This window comes from Zootoca vivipara, chromosome 15, assembly GCF_965207765.1.
Source record: "Zootoca vivipara chromosome 15, rZooViv2.hap1.1, whole genome shotgun sequence".
NCBI lineage: Eukaryota > Metazoa > Chordata > Lepidosauria > Squamata > Lacertidae > Zootoca > Zootoca vivipara.
In genome coordinates this window covers 8,985,387-9,003,986 of record NC_142598.1, presented here as the reverse complement: position 1 = coordinate 9,003,986, position 18,600 = coordinate 8,985,387, and the positions used below count along the sequence as shown (strand labels likewise).

The window sequence follows — 18,600 nt, the reverse complement described above, 5'->3', positions numbered from 1 at the left end:
CACTTTTAAAGGGCACAAGTATGAAACATTAAATGTGGAGTCCAATGGAAAAGTATCTGGGAGCTAAAGGCATTCCTTATTCTTGATCCAGAACTGAAATGGAGTCCATTGTCCCATGTAAAACATAAAAAAAAACAACCAGCTTGCCTTATGCTTGAAGGCGTGTATGAGCAATTTCCCTCTCACTGGTATAGCTAATGGGTTTGCCACGCACTGCCCTAAGCTATAGCAGGTTTTTAAATCTTTCCTAGGAAATAAAGCATTGTTAATCCCTTTCCAGATCCTCTGGTCAATGATCCACTGTCCGGCTGTGGGGTTACCTTCATTCCGCAAGAAGGTATTCTTGCTTCTGCTTGCTCTTTTGGATAGGGTGGGATGTTCAAAAAAGGCAATTACAAGAAATGCTCCACCTAAGCACGTTGTCTCCAGATACTGGCACAATTCCTTCAAGTGCCAGGGAACTGCCAAGATGAGATCAGTCTCCTGTTTCCCTCATTATGCGCGGTAAAAAGATGTGACCTTCAACTTCACTATGAAAGTAACCTTTGAGGCTGCAAAGCATTACAGCTGAAGGCTGGGCTACCTATAGGGACCAGTGTGATTCCTGGCGGTTAAGCCTCAGCTACTTGCTAGTGGGCATAGCTCAAGCCAGGCTTGAAAAGAGGGGCTACAGAGAGATCCCAAACATGCTGCCTTTCCTATCAGAAGGCAGGAAGATGCTGCCCTGGAGAATCCAGTTAGTGGGTAAGGAAGCAGGAGAAAAGCATGCCCACAAAGACTGCCCAGCTAGGAATAATATCTGCTTTGTAAAAAGAGGCTTCTGCAATTTTTAAAATATAAAAATGAATTCAATGAATCTGTCAGGGAAAGAAAACTAAGGTGATCTGCAATAAAGGAGCAGAACATATAAATAACCTTGCTTGGCAGGTCACTCTGATATTTAGCGACTGACTTATTGGCAACATACGATCTTCATTATCTTTTGATGAAGCATTTAACTTTTAAAGTACTTAGGCCAGAAGCAAAAATAAAATAAAACGATATTTTCCTCCTTTACACCTTCAAACATGGTGTAACACAGAAAAAGTGGTCTTACCTTTTTTTTGTTTCTACTTGTTTGATAGGTAGCAGTCCAGAGACAGGGCACACTCTCTGACCAGCCAATAAGGAGCAGATGCTGAAGTAAAAAGTCTCTGGGAAGGACTTGGAGAGCACCCACCTCTTCCTCTGTACAACCATCCACTCCTAGCCTAAGACCTCACACACTACAACTCAAACAACAAGCACACTATACAACCAACAGACTACCACTGAAACATGCAGGTTATGGATTGCTGCCCAATAAACAATCAGGCAGAAAATTTAAGCTAAGACAACATTTTCTGTTTTATTTGTTGCTGGGCAGTGGTCTGCTCACTGGAGGTAGGCGAGAGCACCAGAACCCTGAGGTTCATGCACAGTTTTTTTAATTACTACATTTATAAACAAGGTTTGGATACACCTTGGTAGAAAGACAGGCTTAGAAATGTGTCTCTTCATACGGATAGATCTTATCAAAATGCGCAACAAGCAGAACACAAACCAGTTACAGGCAAGATTTTTGCTTCAATGCGCACCAAATACTGATCTATCATATAGACAAGTTTAAAGTGATATCTTTTTCTTTAAAAGCAGCAATATCCACAGCAAAGTGCTCCATGTTTGGTTGTAAAAAGCAGCTTGACCCTGTAAGAATTGCTGAAGCAAAGGTTTTGCAGACTGAAGAACCCAAGTTTGACTATTAGACGTCTAGTTGATTCACAGAAAACTGCAGGACACGTTTCAACTTTTAGCTTCGACAGCAGATATTTTACAGCACACAGCCCTTCAAACTCTGTTTGCTGTGTATATTGTAAAAGGGCCATGCACAGCTTTTTCCACCTGCGAAGGTTTAAATGCTGGAGCTCCCAATATGAAATACAGGCAACTCCCATTTTGCACGTGTTCAAGGCATGCACGACCACAGACACATGTGCCATTTTCGGCCCCGGAATGGGGTGGGGATGAAACAGGGTGGCCTTATGCTTGCCCCACCAAGGTGTACGATGACTTGGAACAGAGTAAAGTCCAACAAAGTAAAGCCCAAATCCAAAGCATCAAGGTGCTGATCATGTTCTCAGCAAAGTTTCAAATGCACTTCAAACCCAGTAAGGGATACTTTACTTGGTGACAAAAGGCCCATGCTGGTCTCAAGCTAGAAAGCACCTGAACAATCTCTGGGTTGAAGGAGAAGTGTTGCCTGCATGAATCCTGATGCATGATGCCTGCGTTTCCTCTGAAACTGCTGGAAAAACCAATAGTCATCATGCCAATGACTCTTCCGCAAAATAAACTTCTCTGAAATCTAGTTTGCTGTGATGTGGTCTGTGAAAATACCCTGCAGTGAGGCACAGTCTTTTAAGCAGATCTCCTCTAATGGCACTGCCATTACCATCAGAGGAGCTGGAATGGCATTTTCTCAATTTGAGTTTCGGCCTCCTGCCCTTGGGAATTAATATGCTGCATCTAGAGACACTGTGGAACATCAGCTTCTCCCCAGTGTCTCCAGCAGATGCCTTTCTCAGGTTGTGGTCCACTGGTGATCTTGAAATGGACTGACTCTGACACATGCACGGCATGCATGCCACCTCAACGTTTCAGTCCCTCTCCCAAAGAATTTGTTCCAGGGAAGACAGACGGGTGCCCATGAGAACGTGCAACCAACTTGCATAATGGGCAGCCTCACTTTCACACTACTGGCAGTTACCAGAAGGAGCTGTTTAGTTCTGTGTTACATACACTGGTCTATGTAGCTCAAAAGCACCTGCTGACCAGCACCAAACTTCCCAATGGCAAGGCTTTTTATAGCATCCTCTCCAAAGGGACAGGTGAAACAGCACAAAGATGCAGACACATGTCAAGGTCTGCGGAGACCAGATAGAAGATGCGACAGCATCTTGAGCCACTAAAAAATACATGGAACAATAGCATGTATGAGGTACAAGAATATTTGCAAGAGAAGTTGCAGCTTCTGACAACTCCTCCTTCAGGGCCTTAAGGCAGGCTAGAATGCCTCTAACAGGATAAGTGGTGGCAGAGACCACCTTAATGACTTCAGTCATGTGCTCTGTGGATCTTCTTAAGGCCAGGCTCATTTTCTGTGCACTTGGTCCATAGGGCTGGGTGTTCCCCTCAGGTAGCAAGCAGAAGTCTATGGTAAGAAATGTCAAAGCTTCAAGTATTTTAGGCAACACGAACAACCGAGACTCTGAGTGCAGTAGACAGATCCTGGTCTAGTGTTTAGTCTGGACAAGACACCTTGTTTTGGTTCACTCTACGAAGCTGTAAGAAATGCCTTGAAACTGCAGTTCACCATGTTAGTCACATGTCCCTGCCTTGGACAAACAGGACAGCATAACCTGTGGGCGGAGGACTCGCTATTCAGCTGGAGAACCTGACTTTGCCATCATGCCCTTAAGAGAGCAGGTTGGAAGGAGGAACTCATAACTGAATTTCATAGCAAGATTCTCTGGCTCCAAACTTGCACATGGAATTTCTCACCCTTTGGGAAGGCTGAGCAAAGCAGAACAACTCTTCCTCCTTTGCTGATTAATTCTTGGGCTTGAATCCTTCAACTCATAAGAGCCTAACTCAGCACCTGGGGTGTTCCACAAAGAAAAAACCCAGCTTAGCTTGATTGGCAGCAGAGCAAAGTTAACCAAACCTGCACTTTCTTTCTCTTGCCCAAGCTCTGAGGAGGAACGGTGCTTCGGGATGGCTACTGCAGCTCAGGACCAGCTTCTTATTCCCTCCCCGTGCTGTCCCAAAGTCTGCCTCTTGCAGGCCAAAGGAGAGCCCCCCAGTCTCTGGATCACTGCCTAGCAACAAGTAGGATGAAATATATGCTGGGCCAGGCAGGCAAGAAGAGCATACACTCAGCTGCATAGCAAGCAGGCCTTCTGCATCTGAAATGTTTGTCAAGGAGATCAATTGAATTTAAATTTGGCAACATGGTTTCCACACAGCTGAGTTCCTAATACCCAACAGAAGTTTTGCATGGTGAAGTTGATGTGTATTTCAAGAAAGCTCCTAGACTTTATAAATGCCAACATTTAGGTTATCAATTTAATAACATCATAGTATTTATGATAATCATGTCGAAAAAGTATTGTTGCCAAACTCGGTGTTTGCTAGCACAATCTTAGCTGACCATCAAAACTTCTGAGACTGGGTATTTTTCTCAACTTTCCAACACACAGACAGACAACACAGACACAAGTAGAAATAAAAATTTAGAAAATCATTGGAGAACGATGCTGTACCATGTATACCTTGAGCCACTGCTTCTCAGTCAGCGAGTCACTATAGTCCACTTCCTTACGGTGACGAGAACCTCGCCCAAACATCTTTTCTTCCTCTTCCTCGCAGGTTAGCCTTTCTACTTCAGCATCATCTTTAATGATCCAAGAGGGCAATTCATCCTCTTCCATTAGACGTGGCTTTCTCTTTGGATTGCGGGCTTCTTCTCGCCTGCGATCCAAGTCCATGCGCTGTAAAGAAAATAGCCCGAGGTGAAGGCTCCAGAGTATGTTGGCAGTACTAGTTATATATTCTAAGGCCATATTCTACTTGGACCCAGGGCAGCTGCTCTCAGAGAGTCATCAAACAGAAGAAGGTCATCAACAGGAAACTAAGCCTGTGTTAGCAACATACTGGGCAGACTAGGGGTTATACAGAAAACAAAGGATTAAAAATACATTAATTCATGCCACAATCATAGTATTCTGAGAGATAGTGGGGAAACACCAGCAGGCATCATGTCCCCAGAGAAGGGTGAGACTAGCCATCAAAAGGAGACAGAGCCTAACGTTAGTTTATTTAAAATATTTATATATTGCCTCTCTCATTAAAATAAAACCCAGGAATGCCCTGTCCATGAGACAATGTCCAAATGTTGTAGGACTCCCAAGCTTATTGGGCTGATGGGGAGCTGGAGCATGACCATACCTGGAGGGCCACAGGTTAGCCACCCTTTGCCTAGTGGATGAAGGTTGGGCTGCAATATGCTTGGCATAAATCTCATAAATTTTATAATTGGGCTTATTTTCAATTTAACAGGCTTTGGAGGTCAGCATGGATGTGCGATAGCCTGCTGAAAGGTGAGGAAGCCATTTCAAGTATGCTCCAAGAGGGGTTTATATCTGAAATGTGTATGTTTCTATGGAAAAGCATGAATTGAGTTCTACCTGTTAGAACTCTTGTCCCTAGAAACCTTATCAGAGCAGAAGCAAACAATGCAATCATTTTCTTTGAAAGAAGCCAGCTTCAGCTGCCACTTCCCTCCTTCCTGTTGAAAATCCAGAACTTCACCTGTCACCTTCTCCCCTCTTCTAGCAACCTGTAGCTAGCGTAAACATAGGTGTTCACAGGCTGAAGGGTAGGAGAATTCTCCTCCTCATCCCCTTCTGCCTTTTTCTCAGGGCCCTAAAGTGAGGGGCTCATGGTTATTGGAGGAAACAGAAGGACAGCAGCATCCCAAGGACACAGGATCCAACTCAACAGCTGCAGTATGTCACCTGTCCTGAGCGTTAGAACTGGGTAACAGCTTATTCACAAAGAATAGGATGGCACTCCCTGCTATCTATTCATCCTTTCCACTACTGCTGCCATAATGTGAGACTCAGACAAATAGCCACCCCAGTCAACCAGAACACAAGTTCTTCCTCAAGTTTATGTTTTTTTTGTAAAAGAACCCATGATGCTTGTACTGCTTTCACTGCCACTGGGATTTTTAAAAGGAAGTGTAATCGGTTAATTGAATGAACTCAAAGGGTTTGCAAGGGCAGAATTTGCAGAAACCTTGTGTTTTCTCTCCCCCCCCCACTCCAAAAAACTTCTCTTTATTGGAAGGACCCTGATTTCTAGACCCAGACTCCTGCTTTTACTTAACACTACTTAACACCCCTCCAGTATACCTTAATACTAGACTAAATTCAGGAAGATAAGGCTGACCTGTTTGAAATGCAAGAAGCAAGGCAGTCACTCTCACCATAAAAAGGTCAAACTCCTCCTCATGCCGGGCAATCATCTGGTTAACTGTCTCATCATCAGGAACTTCGTCTTCCTCCTGAAAGATTTCAAAAGAGCCCCGTTCAACTCATATGGAGACGCACCACCCGGCAACTCACTGCTCAAGAGCTGTACATTGAATGTGTTTTGACAATTTCACATTTGATTTGGCTACTCATGTAAAAACGAGCTGGGTGGTCTCAGCGGACAGGGAAGTTCGCCACCCGAGCTGGCAACTTTGCTGACAGTCTTAAAACACAGTGAGGCGAAGGACTGGACAGGCGCGGCGACTGAATGACCCCTCTCACCTTTAAAGGTGGTTCCTCCAAGTCGGAGTTGAGGCACAGGGATGAGGCAGTGTGGGGAAAGCTTGCGCTGCCACTGCCGCTGCCCGTGCTGTATCTGGTCTGTGGATAGATAGAGGACTTCAGTCTCCAGGGCTGTCAAGCCAGCCCCTTTCACTCTCAAATTCACTTTCTAGCATGACAATTCTTCATGCCATTTCCTTCCAGCCCACAGTCCCTTGCGTCAGCGTCATACAAAGCACAAAGCTAGGCAATGCATTCACCACTCACACGCTGGAGGAGGAGAAAGCAAGAGAACCACCCCACCGCTCCCTTACCTCATCCTGCTCCTCATGCTCCAAGATAGCCTGGAGAAAAGCTCTCCTTTCATGGCTGGAAGATTTCTGGTCAAACATGCCAGCCTGGATAACCTTTTGATCTACATTCAGCTTGTACTTGGCTGCAGCGAGAATCTTCTCTTCCACGCTGTTCACGGTGCAGAGGCGCAGCACACGGACTTCGTTCTGCTGCCCGATGCGATGCGCTCGGTCCTGGGCCTGCAGGTCCTAAGAACGGGAGGGAAGAAGGAAGCTCTCACTCTTCAGAGAGTAGTTAAAATTCAGCTGTCACCTTCATGCGTTTTTATGCACAGCACTTTAGAGAGATTCAACCCACAATACTCCACTGGATTAAGCTGCACCTACGTGAGAACAATTTATCATTACCAACCTCACCCCACCCCACTCCCATACTAGTATTCAGTTTCAAAAAAACTTCATTTCTGAAGCCCACAAATGCATTTCATTATTACCTGGTGGGGATTCCAATCACTGTCAAAAATGATCACAGTGTCAGCAGACTGTAGGTTTAGCCCCAGGCCTCCAGCTCGGGTACTCAGCAAAAAAATAAAATATTCAGAGCCCGGCTCATTGAACGTTTTCAGCAGCATGCCACGGTCTTCCGCTTTAGTGGTTCCTTTAAAAGTAGAGAGACAAGAGTAGTTTTCCCCCCACAGCTACAATTTTTTGGTTTGAGTAGAAAGCCTGTCATCTTTAAGAACCCCAGAAATCTGGGTAAGCAAAGCACTGGTCCACAGAGGGAAATGATTTTTTATACTGGGAACCAACCAAGTTGAGATATACACCCACATTCCAAAATGTCTGGAGAGCTTGCATATCAATTTAACTATTTAAGTCCCTAATGGTATTACAAAAGACAACTTACAATCAGAGAACAATCAGGTGGTTTGGATAAGCAGATACTGTCTTGGGGTGGGGTGGAGAGGGGGAAGGGAAAAAGAGAGGACAGGGAAGTTGGTACTGGTGCTTTCTCCCAATCCTGCCTCTTCCTACTTCTGTACTCCAAACTGGGGATAAGAGGGGAATAAGATAGAAATGAACACTCAGCTGCACACCAGTACCTGCAGTAAAAAGGCACCATCCTGCTTTTGTCCACTATCATTCACCAAGGAAACCGCTGAGGCAGGCTATGTTAAGGCCAATTTATAAAAGAGTTGTGGCAGCTGTTTCTACATGGTTGGGACCCCCAGACTCAACTAGCAATGTTTACTGACCTACAATCACACAGTGCAGGTGGACCATGTAGCAAGTTCCTAGGTCAGCATTGCTGGTGACATGGGAGGTAGGGTACGCGATCTGCCAGGCCTTTGTGGTTGCTGAAGTATCAACCATGCAGGGCGTATGCTGATGACATAAACAGGCTTCTGTTTTGTCCAGTGTAGGCCACCAACTCTGGCTATGCTTAGCCTTCTCTGTTACTAGCGCAATACAAGCAGACCCCCATTTTTGACCAGTGTTGGGGTGTGTGTGTCACATGTGCAGCACATGATGCTATTGGACTGTCCCCTGTCAGATTGTAAATGCTTCAAACTTTATGGCATTCACTTGGGAACACACCATAAAGGCCTCTTTCCCACACCATAAAGGCCTCATTCCCACACCATAAAGGCAAAGTGAAGCATCACGTGTTGAGGGGGAATGAGTTCAAGACCTGCTCTTGATCTTACCTCACAAACCATCCTTAAAATGGAAAAAAATGTGTGAACAGGGTCACTGCCACTAATTAAGGAACCAGTTGACAGGAAAAAAAGAGGAAAGATGAAAACTGAAATAATAAGAGGCTGGCATAACCAAAGACGAAGAAATTCAGAAGGAATGTGCTCAAATCCTCTTGTGATAGAGGAACATATCTGCCCAAATGTTTAAACGAATGGTATTTTGGGATCATTAATAAAAAAAGGAGCCATCATTTCAAGAGAACCACCTGCAAGGGGGTGTCATTGGGAAAGAGTACGGCCTGTAGGGTGGAGGGGAGGGAGAACCATGGCAGGTCACTGTAACTTAAGTAAAGGAATCAGCCCACTTGACAATGTCTGGTTGCCATTCTGAAATTTGAAAGAGAAATCAACTTGTGAATGTTTGTAGCAGAGAGGAAGAATTGGAAATGGTGCAGCTAGAACACTGTAGGCTTAACATGAAGTGGGCCCAGTGGGGGAGGGAAGGGCTCAAATTCCTACGCGATGGCTCCACACGCTACACCATGGGCCATACAGGATCACACCCCAAAATTGCACGTGCCAAGAGAACTTTCCTATGCACTGAAGTTAGTGTGTTTCACTTTCTTACAATGCTCCACACACACAGCCTGACTAAAGACATACAGAGACTACATGAAGAAAGGTACTTTATTAATCGCGTGCCAAAATCAGGTCTTCCTACCTACAACATTACAGGCCCTAATGCAAAACTCACCATCTAGCCTGAGGTATTTGAAGCCACGGTAAGCAAAATAATCTTCCATTATGGTCATGAGGGAGGTCATCTGACAAAAAAGCAGCACCTTGTGGTTGGTAGCTCGTAACTTGGGAAGGATCCGATCTAGGAGCTCAAACTTCCCTGAAGCACGGTACAGATCAAGCCTGGTTCAGAACACGAGGAGGAGAAACAAAGAAACTGTTTTCTTCTGGTATAGCGGCTTTTAACATTCTGCCTTCAGGAACCTGCTTTCACATCAATTTATCTGCCAAGCAATGCTTGTGTGTTTGTGGTGGAAGTCTTGTATGTTCAGTGGATACTGGGAATTCTTCAGGAAGCACAGCAATTTTACACAAATCCTGGCCCTACTGGATCTCCTTTTTAACTGTGTGAACTGACAGTGTGGCTCAATCAATCATTTATTTATTTATTTACACTCTGTCTTTTCCCCTAAGGGACTCAAAGAGGCTTACAGCTAAAAATAATTACAGGTAGGTAGCCGTGTTGGTCTGACGTAGTTGAAACAAACAAACAAAAAAAATTCCTTCCAGTAGCACCTTAGAGACCAACTAAGTTTGGTCTTCTTCTGTTTCAGTGTATCTGAAGAAGTGTGCATGCACACGAAAGCTCATACCTATGACAAACTTAGTTGGTCTTTAAGGTGCTGCTGGAAGGAATTTTTTTTTATTTTTTATTTAGATAAAAATAAGAAACGCTAAAAACATGGGGGGAGGGGACAATAATGAAAAAAACAATTAAACATTGATAGAATTAAAACTATATACAAATACAAATCTATTAAAACTGTGCCAATAATCACAACAAAAAACAACACGGCACTACCCCTTTCACTAAGAGGGCACTAGAACATAACTAAAACTTCTATACAGCTTCAGGTTGTAGCGAAAGGCTGACATTAGTGTCTTTCATGGGAAAATGTTAATCATAACTAGTCTTCTAGCTGTGGGGTCCCCAGGTGCTCTCAGGTGGGTAATACATACTTTATACATGATTGAGAGCAACCAACCTTGAAAGCTAAAGACAGAAGGATGCTGGAACATACCAGAACCACAAACCAACACGGAAGATGGAACTACAAGACAAGTGGGAAATTTACTTAACAGTGAAAAGGAGTGATGTGAACGCTAGGAACAGAATTGTGAGGGCTTCTGTAAGCTAAATACGGGTAGGATAACATAACACTTGGCAAGTGTTGGTGCCCAATGATGAGAAGAGGCCTGGTCTTTCTCCTGGAGAAATAAAGGACTCACCAGAACCCCTCAATGAACAATAGAGGGTTTGGGGGTTCTGAGAGCTTAACCAAAATCCTTTTACTGAAGAGAAAGCAGTGAGTGATTCTACAATTACTCAGAAGCAGCCTATCAAATGTCTCTGGAAGCTCACAAGCAGGGCACGAAAGTCTCCTCCTCCTCCTCCTCCTCTTCAGCATTTGGTTTCAGAGATTACCCAAGAAAATGTGTCAGGTTCATACTTGAGAAAAACATGCACTTCCTAAAATTCTTTGTGGTGGCCAACTTACCCTTGCACAATGCCTCCAGTGAAGCCTAAGTGCTCAGAAAAGGATTCCTACAACAAAACATAAGAAAGCCAGTCTAAGCATGAACAGAACAGGCCAAACAATGTTGCAGAGATGGTTTCCTCCAAGAGATAATGGTCCACATGCTTTAGTAACATGCAAAGAGACAATGGTAAACAATAATTAACTTGTCAGCTATCATAATCATTATTATGACAATTTTAAAATCTAAGCACCCTACAAATAAATTGGTGCTTCAGTTGGGTTTGAAATCTTTTTCAACGAGGCAAAAATATGTACAGAAGAACAAGAGAGACAAACATTACTGGATTTCACATCTGTAAGCTTTCCATATAGATTCCAAGATTCCATCATTAGGCCCAGGCTTTGCCAACCGGGTGCCCTCCATATCCTTTGAACTAGGCCTAGGATGGGCTTTGCTGACTGCAGTCAATGGGAGTTAACAGCCCCAAGCACGTGAAGGGCACCAGGTTGGTAAAGGCTGATGCTGTCAAAGTATTGCACTCTATACAACCACATTAAGAGCCTACTGGACCAGGCCAATGGTCCATCCATTCCAGCATCCTGTTCTCATAGTGGCCAACCAGATGCCTGTGGGAACCCCGCAAGCAGGATCCAAGCACAGAAACACTCTGCCCCCCCCCCACCGTGGTTTCCAGCAGCTGGTATTCAGAAGCATTATTGCCACCAACTGTGGAGGCAATGTAGCCATCACAGCCAGCTTTTGATAGCTCTCTCTACCATGAATAAGAGCTTAAGAAGAGCCTAAACAGTTAACTTTTGGATCCTCAAATTGTGGGGTAAACCGGGGTGGTGGGTGCATGAGTGAGAAGGAGCTACATTCTTACCCAAACTATATTTAATATTCTCACAGGAAGTCACAGCAGCAAGTTGCATGCAACTGCATGTCAGATTCTCCATGCAGCTGCACAGCAAAGGCCCAGCATTGAGGAGGTTCCAGAAGGTACAATAAGTTGGGGAGCGGGACAGAACCGAATAGAAATGGTGGGTCAATCTCACATTTACGAGACATCCCATGCCCAAACTACTTTGCAGGACAGGAAGGGGAACCTGTGGTCTTCTAGATGATGTTTGACTACAACTAACATCCCAAACCATTGGCCACTTTGGCTGGGTCTGATGGGAGTTGTAGTTCAACACCATGGGGGGCTGCAGTTCCTCATTCCTGCTAAAGAACAAGTATTCCAGCAATACGTTTGGCCCGTCATTGCTAGTTGCCTTCATTGAGCAGGCTGAAAATGTCAACATCAAAAACACTTCTTTACCTCTATGTGCTGAAACATGTAGGGATGGTTGCAAATCTTCCTCAGCTGCATAATAGTGTTCATGAGCGTTTTTGTACCACCTTTGCCCTGGAAAAATAAGACATTTCTTCCTAAGTGAACTACAATTATTGATACCAATGTGTGCAAAATCTACTATTTGGGGGTGTGTGTGTGTTAAACTATTTATGGCATATTTCATCACTGTGCTTCCTAATAAATCTATCATTTTCTATCTAGGGATTAAACCATGGAACAAATGTTGGACAGTACAGGAACCATGGCAGAGACCTTCTTTTGCCATATTTCACAAAGTGTGTGTTTTGTTTTGGCTTTTTTGCTTGAGCAGTGTGCAACCAGATAAGCTAATTACTGTATATAATTTCATGAAGGTGCACCTCTTCACAAAAATTACTCAAGCACCTATGTTGTAACATCATGTTTTAAAAAATGAGCACCACTGCAGGACCGCTTCTCACTCTGATATTGCTACAAATTTTGGAAGTAGTAATAAATTTTAAAATTATGTTTCCAAGCAATGTTATGGTCAGATACTATTATTGTTCGTTCAATGGCTTGTGTAAAGAGAGCTGATGTTTCTTCATCATGAATCTGAAGGCCCTCAAGAGCGCAAACCCGAATTCTTTAGTAAAATGGCTGCTTTCCCCTCTGAAAAAACATTATCATAACAACAACCCTTGCATGAAAAGAATAAAAACACTCATTGACCAGACCTGGCGATAAGATGCCCGTCCTTACTGCACATTAGAGAAAAAGGCTGAAGTCCAAACCTTTTTGTCCTTCTCTGATCCATCTGTAAGCAGCACTCCCTTGGCTTGCATGTGTCTATAAAGTACCCTTTGTAATGCAGACATATCACACTTAATCACATATTCCACCTGTTGTGAACAGAGAGAGGAGATATTAATTCATGAAACTGCATTCACAAAGCATGGAATGAATGAATGAAATCTTTATTACGGCCAAAGGCCCACAATATAATCTTATGCAACACAATGTACAAATACACTGGGCAAGACAGGATAAAATAAAGCAAGAGTAAATAAAGTTTAAAAAGGACTTAAAAATTCAATACATATAAACAGATATAATTTGCAATAATTCCTTGGATAAAATAGATGGAACAGTACGTTTGTTTCGACAAGTTTCCGCTATAAATCGGGTAATAGAACAGATTTTCAGTAATCATGAAGTAAACCATTTTTCCTTTTGTATGAGAGAACTGTAACCAAATATCTTGCTACTAGCAGTGTTCTGCTAAGGTCGCTGTCTTGTAGCAGATATGTTAACTGAGACTCACAAAGCATGGATCCAAATAACCTGCACTTCCTGAGTTTGGGAGATTTCATTGCTTTCACAGTCTTCAGACTTGTAGAAATCTTTGAGTAGCAGTATTTGGGGGGCGGTTGGGGAGAAGGTTCTAAGTTCAATCAATCCTTTAGGTAGGGCTGGAAAAGTTGCTCTGTCTGAAACGTTGGAGAGCCTGCGCCAGTCAACCCAACAAAATGCTTTTTAACAGGGACAAATGAAAGGTTCTGCACTTAGACAAGAATAACCAGGTGCACAAATTTAGGATGGGGGACACTTGAGGCAGGGGGTGGGGTGGAAAGGTTTGGAGCAGGTCCGGCTTGTATCCTGAGCTCCTCATTGCTACTGGTGGGGGTGGGAGGGGAACAAAGTGGAGAAAGGTTTTCCCCTTCATTCCTGCCCCATTTTAAAATGCACTTTCTTCTCTCTAATTGGTCAGCAGCATTAGACTGGGAAACGAAGGGAAATAAGAAGCTTTCTTCTCTCCTGCCATGTAAAAAGAGAGAAGGAAGCTTGCATTTCAAAATGCATTTTTTTCTCTCTCTCCTTCCCCCCACAGCTTCACATAGTAGCAGCAGTGAGGGACAAGGGTGAAAGGAATGGGGGTTTGGTGACATGTAAAGGAGGGAGGGGAGTGGTGGTTTTGGCAAGCTGTGAGGGAAAGTTGTTTTGGGGGGTGAGCTGCAAGAGGAAGGATTTTGGGAGGCACATTGTAAAGCGAAGTGGGACTTCATGAGCCAGGAGAGTTTGGGGGTATAAAGAGAGGAGGGGAATTTTTGAGGGGTTAAAGAGTAAAGGATTGATGTAGGAGGGTTAGGTATAAAGGGAGGGTGGGTTTTGGCTGGGTGTAAAGGGAGGGAGTTGGCGAGCAATGTAAGTAGGGGTACAACCCCTAGTATATATAAAAAGAGAATTTTAAAAATATATTAATATTAATGTATTTCTGGAGCACTCTTTCACAGAAGAGAGCTGCTGGGCAAATCCTAGGACACAGCAGACAACCAAACAGAGCTGGGGCATATTTGAGTACCACCATTTCCCCTTCAGAATAGTGTTTATAGTCAGATTAATTTCTTAACAGGTGGTGTTAAGGCATGCAACTGTTTGCATGCATCTGTATCCACCACAGTTTGCAAACTCAGTTTTCAGGTAGTGGAACTGTGGTGGTTTTGTAATCTCTGTGGTCATACCCACTGAGTATGTCCAAAGATTCTATGAGACCAAACAAACGAAATCTAAGTTCTCCACAGCCATGTCTGTTTTATAAGGAGGGCTTGTGTTGCAGAAAGGTGAGAAAGAGCCAAGCCCTATACAATACCAACATGGAAATATGAAGACCTCTGAGCTGGAAAAACCGTGGTGGTGGTGAATCTCTCTTAGTTGTTTAGCAAGAATTATAGAAGTTATGAAAGGGCCCCCAACTTCCTGACTGATGACTCCTCTGATTGCACTGGAAGCTGATATTCATGTAGCTAGCAGATCTGTTAGAAAAGAGCTCTCCCGGAGGGCAAAATTTGGCATTGCATGCAGATGTGAGGATCTCATCTGCATGAAAGGATCTCATCTACCCTACACACAATATAGGGATCTGTGACAACACTGACAATGGTGATAAGCTACAGCAGGCATAGGCAATCTTGGCTCTCCAGATGTTTTGGAACTACAACTCCCATTATCCCTGACCACTGGTCCTGTTAGCTAGGGACCATGGGAGTTGTAGTTCTAAAACATCTGGAGAGCCAAGGTTGCCTATGCCTGAGCTACTGTGATGCTGAGATGAAGACAGTTAGGTCAACTCTGAGTTCTACACCCCTGATCTAGGATGCAGATCACAGAATAGGCCAACCAAGTAAATTCTATGGCCTTTAAAGTGTGCTTGTGGGAAGGGGGTTATTGGTTTTGTTTTATTATGCAGTTTGTTTTCATTTTGTATTTTGATGTTGTGAACTGCCCTGTGATCTTTGGATGGTGGTATACAAATTTAATAAATTGGAATAATAATGAACTGGGGTCGGTGTGTGCACTGAGAGTGAGGGACGGACGAAATACTGCCAGAACTGTTAGTTCCACACTCATTTTTTGCCATCTTTCTTTTCAAGCCCTACAGAATGAAGACAGCTGCACCAAAAGCAGGGCTTCCTTTCCTCCCACAAACTGTGCAGTGCTCAGATTTTTCTCTGCAACCACAAGAGCTAGAAACGGAATACAAGACAGAAATATTCCCACGAAGTTAAATATTACAACTGATTCCAGGCTCTGTGTTGGGGATGAAGCATCATAAACCCTAAATTCTAGACAATAGTCAGCAAAAAGCCGCAAGAAGTCAAAAGCACACAGAGGAGCATCTTACGCCTGAAAGATGTCTTTAGTAGCAGTACCTCAGCCTTCTTTGAGATTACATGAGTGGCCCATTGATACATACCAAGCTTAATCTGAGACAAGCCATTTGTTTGTCTAGTCTTGTACTGTACATTCTGCTGGTGGCTCTCCAAGTTTCCAGCTCTAGGTCTTTCCCATCTCAGCTACCTCAGAACCATTTTAGTTTGGTACTGAACTGATACTCTACAACTAAACCATCACGCCTCCCATGTCCCAAGCCTCTCTACAGACTTTCCTTGATTAAACAGACTCTCCAGCAGCCCCTTCAAAACAAGTGAACTAGGAATGCTGCCACGTAGAAGAACTTGCATATGGACAACATGATACGAAAGCTTCTACTAAGAGCTGGAATATCGCCTGCTTTTTAAGTGTTACCTTTTCAGGCAGCTGTGCTTCTACCTCCTTCTTTAACCTTCTTAGCAGGAAGGGCCGCAACACTTTGTGCAAACGACGGATAATTAGAATAGTTTCTTCTTCATTTAAATCCACCTGTTTTTAGTTGCACGCAGATTCAAGGAAACAAGTGTTATTTAAATATATTTTCCCAACCTCACTAGAAAAAAGTATGGTCAAAAAGCCCATACTATCATTATTAACTATAATGTTAACAATAAAACCACAAACAAAAAAAAAAAAATTCAGTTCACTGATTCATCTCTAATCCCCCAAAATGATCACAATCACCATAGTAATTACATATCAATAGATAGATAAATCCAGCAGGGTTGAAGAAGATCTTTGACAGCAAAACCAGACTACCAAAGAGCTGTAAAATGGCCAAGGAGGGCACAGTGCTTAACCCCTCCTGCACCTGATGCTTCCCCTACAACCCCCTTTCCCAGCGGGGGTTCCAGACAGCCTTTTTGCTGCAACAGATATGAGTGCTGTCTCTTAAGGGAAAAGCAACAGGGAATGGAAGGGTGAAGCTTTAGTACATTCCTCCTGCCATCCATTTCTCTGTTTCAAATCCTACAGCCCTTTTGCTGATTGACAGCAACCTGGCTTCCGAGAGGCAAGTCTACTTAATTTGGCCCCAGTCACCATGGTTATGGATGCTCTAATTTACCAACCTGTAACCTTGACTTAAAATGCTGTGAGCATCAAGATTACAATGTGGCAAATTAGAGGAAACAGGAAGAGGAGGGCAGGAGCGAGGGAGAAATGCAACAGTTCTCTTTAAAAGGGCTTGGAATGAGGAAACTGTTCACCCAGAAGTCAAACCAAATGTAATCACAGGGAAAATGTGGATCTTCTATCTTTATTCATCTTCTGCCCCAAATTATTTGAAGTGCTAAATGCACAAGTAGACAAAATTGGCATAGTATTTTAAAACGACCTCAGAGTGAGCAGTGTCTCTTGAAATGCAAAATATTAAAAGCAAACACCAGAAAGGTGTTTTTCTTTAGCAGTGCCTTCTACTATGGGTCAATTGCAGTCCCATCAGTACTTACTATATTGAAGAATACACAATGGAAGAGAGAGGCCTTGAAAGGAAATTCACCACTGCATCTGATCAGAACAGTATGCTGCATGCATGTATACTAAGAGAGTTAACAGCCAATTCTAAAAGTAAATGTGGCCTAACTCTTGAGCTCACTAAAAGAATGTACAAAGCATTAGAAATGCTGTGCCAACTGACCTAATCATTGCAATAAAACTATTTGGAGTCACACAGAATCACAAGGCTCTTAATAAATCAAATTGGTTAAAAACAGTATTTTTCAGCCCTTTAAAAAATTGTATGACATCCGTATCACACTGTGACACCCTAAATAAATCCAACCCCCTCCCCCTAAGAAAAATTAAATAAAAACTGGTAGTATTTATGGGTGACTGGACAGTGCAAGGAGGGGAAAGTGAAGGTGAAAGATTGCAAAATTTCATGGGACCAACAGGGAATGACTCCAGAGCCTGGAGTGAAAAACCCTGGGTGAAAAATGCTGGCATGTAGATGCTTCTTCCTGCACTTACCTTTTCTCCAGTCATGGCAAAAGGAGCATTAAACCACTGTTCAAATGTGCTACAGCTCTTGAAGATAGTTGGAAGGAGAAAGTTGAGCAGAGCCCATAGTTCAGGCAGCTTATTCTGTAGTGGAGTCCCTGTGAGAAGCAGACGACGTGGAGCTACGTAGTGTGTATTCAGGACTTGGGTTAGCTTGCAATGGTGGTTCTTCATTCGGTGACCTTCGTCAACAATCATGTACTTCCAACGAATCTGATGATGCAGGACATCAGAGTTTATTTACTTCAGAGTTTATTTCTCATGTATGATTATTAGGCTTTCAATACAGTACAGCTCACCCCACAGCAAGGTGATTGTTTGGATGTAGCTACGTATCTGTTAAACTAGTTCAGTTTTAATTTGCACCTAAGAAAAATGCAGGGGAATATTCACTACGCCACTAATTTGTAGAAGCAATATAACAGGTAGAATCAATATAATAGAAATACTGAAGACGGGGAAATTCTCACCATCCTCAAATGCTCCAGAGAAATGAGACTTCTGAAGCATCCCGCATAGGCTAAACTAGTGCTATCGTTCTTGTGAGCAATTACTCAAATGTAATAATGCTGAGAAAGTTGTGAATTGGCACTTATTAATACCGCATCTTGGCAACATCTTCCAGGACACTGCTGTTGCTTTACGGGAAAGGGTCCGATGATTCCAGTTGAAGTTAATGAGCCAGACCAGGCAGCTGACACGTGGGCTGACAAAAGCCGTTATTTGGTTTTGTTCTTTCAATATTGCTTTTTATTGAAAATTTAATGAGGACATAACACAACAGAGCACATGCAGTGTTATTCATGCAACCAAGACAAACCACAACCAATGAGCAAATAATATTGTACAGGTGTTACTGCAGCAAAAGTATCCCACCCAAATGAGAACTGAGAAGCAAGAGATTG

The 18,600-nt window shown here is 43.2% G+C and overlaps 1 protein-coding gene across 16 annotated transcripts in view; it reads right to left on the bottom strand.

Annotated features, from left to right (window-relative positions):
• The window catches only part of SMARCA4 (SWI/SNF related BAF chromatin remodeling complex subunit ATPase 4), a 63,416-nt gene that overhangs the window by 7,563 nt on the left and 37,253 nt on the right, over positions 1–18,600 (bottom strand). For 5 of the 16 annotated variants that reach the window (XR_015947229.1, XR_015947228.1, XM_035140590.3 and 2 more), the window contains exons 20-30: positions 17,666–17,908; positions 16,070–16,183; positions 12,778–12,885; positions 11,990–12,076; positions 10,686–10,732; positions 9,143–9,309; positions 7,183–7,346; positions 6,710–6,937; positions 6,396–6,494; positions 6,068–6,145; positions 4,350–4,568 (exon numbers count right to left, since the gene is read on the bottom strand). Coding sequence is in view for 14 of the 16 variants with exons in the window: in XM_035140590.3 (XP_034996481.1) it covers positions 4,350–4,568; positions 6,068–6,145; positions 6,396–6,494; positions 6,710–6,937; positions 7,183–7,346; positions 9,143–9,309; positions 10,686–10,732; positions 11,990–12,076; positions 12,778–12,885; positions 16,070–16,183; positions 17,666–17,908 (1,554 nt within the window). In the remaining 2 variants the exon portion in view is untranslated. Of the gene's footprint in view, positions 1–4,340; positions 4,569–6,067; positions 6,146–6,395; positions 6,495–6,709; positions 6,938–7,182; positions 7,347–9,142; positions 9,310–10,685; positions 10,733–11,989; positions 12,077–12,777; positions 12,886–16,069; positions 16,184–17,665; positions 17,909–18,600 lie in introns of all 16 variants that reach the window. The other 11 variants (XM_035140591.3, XM_035140592.3, XM_060269029.2 and 8 more) reach the window with 3 other exon arrangements.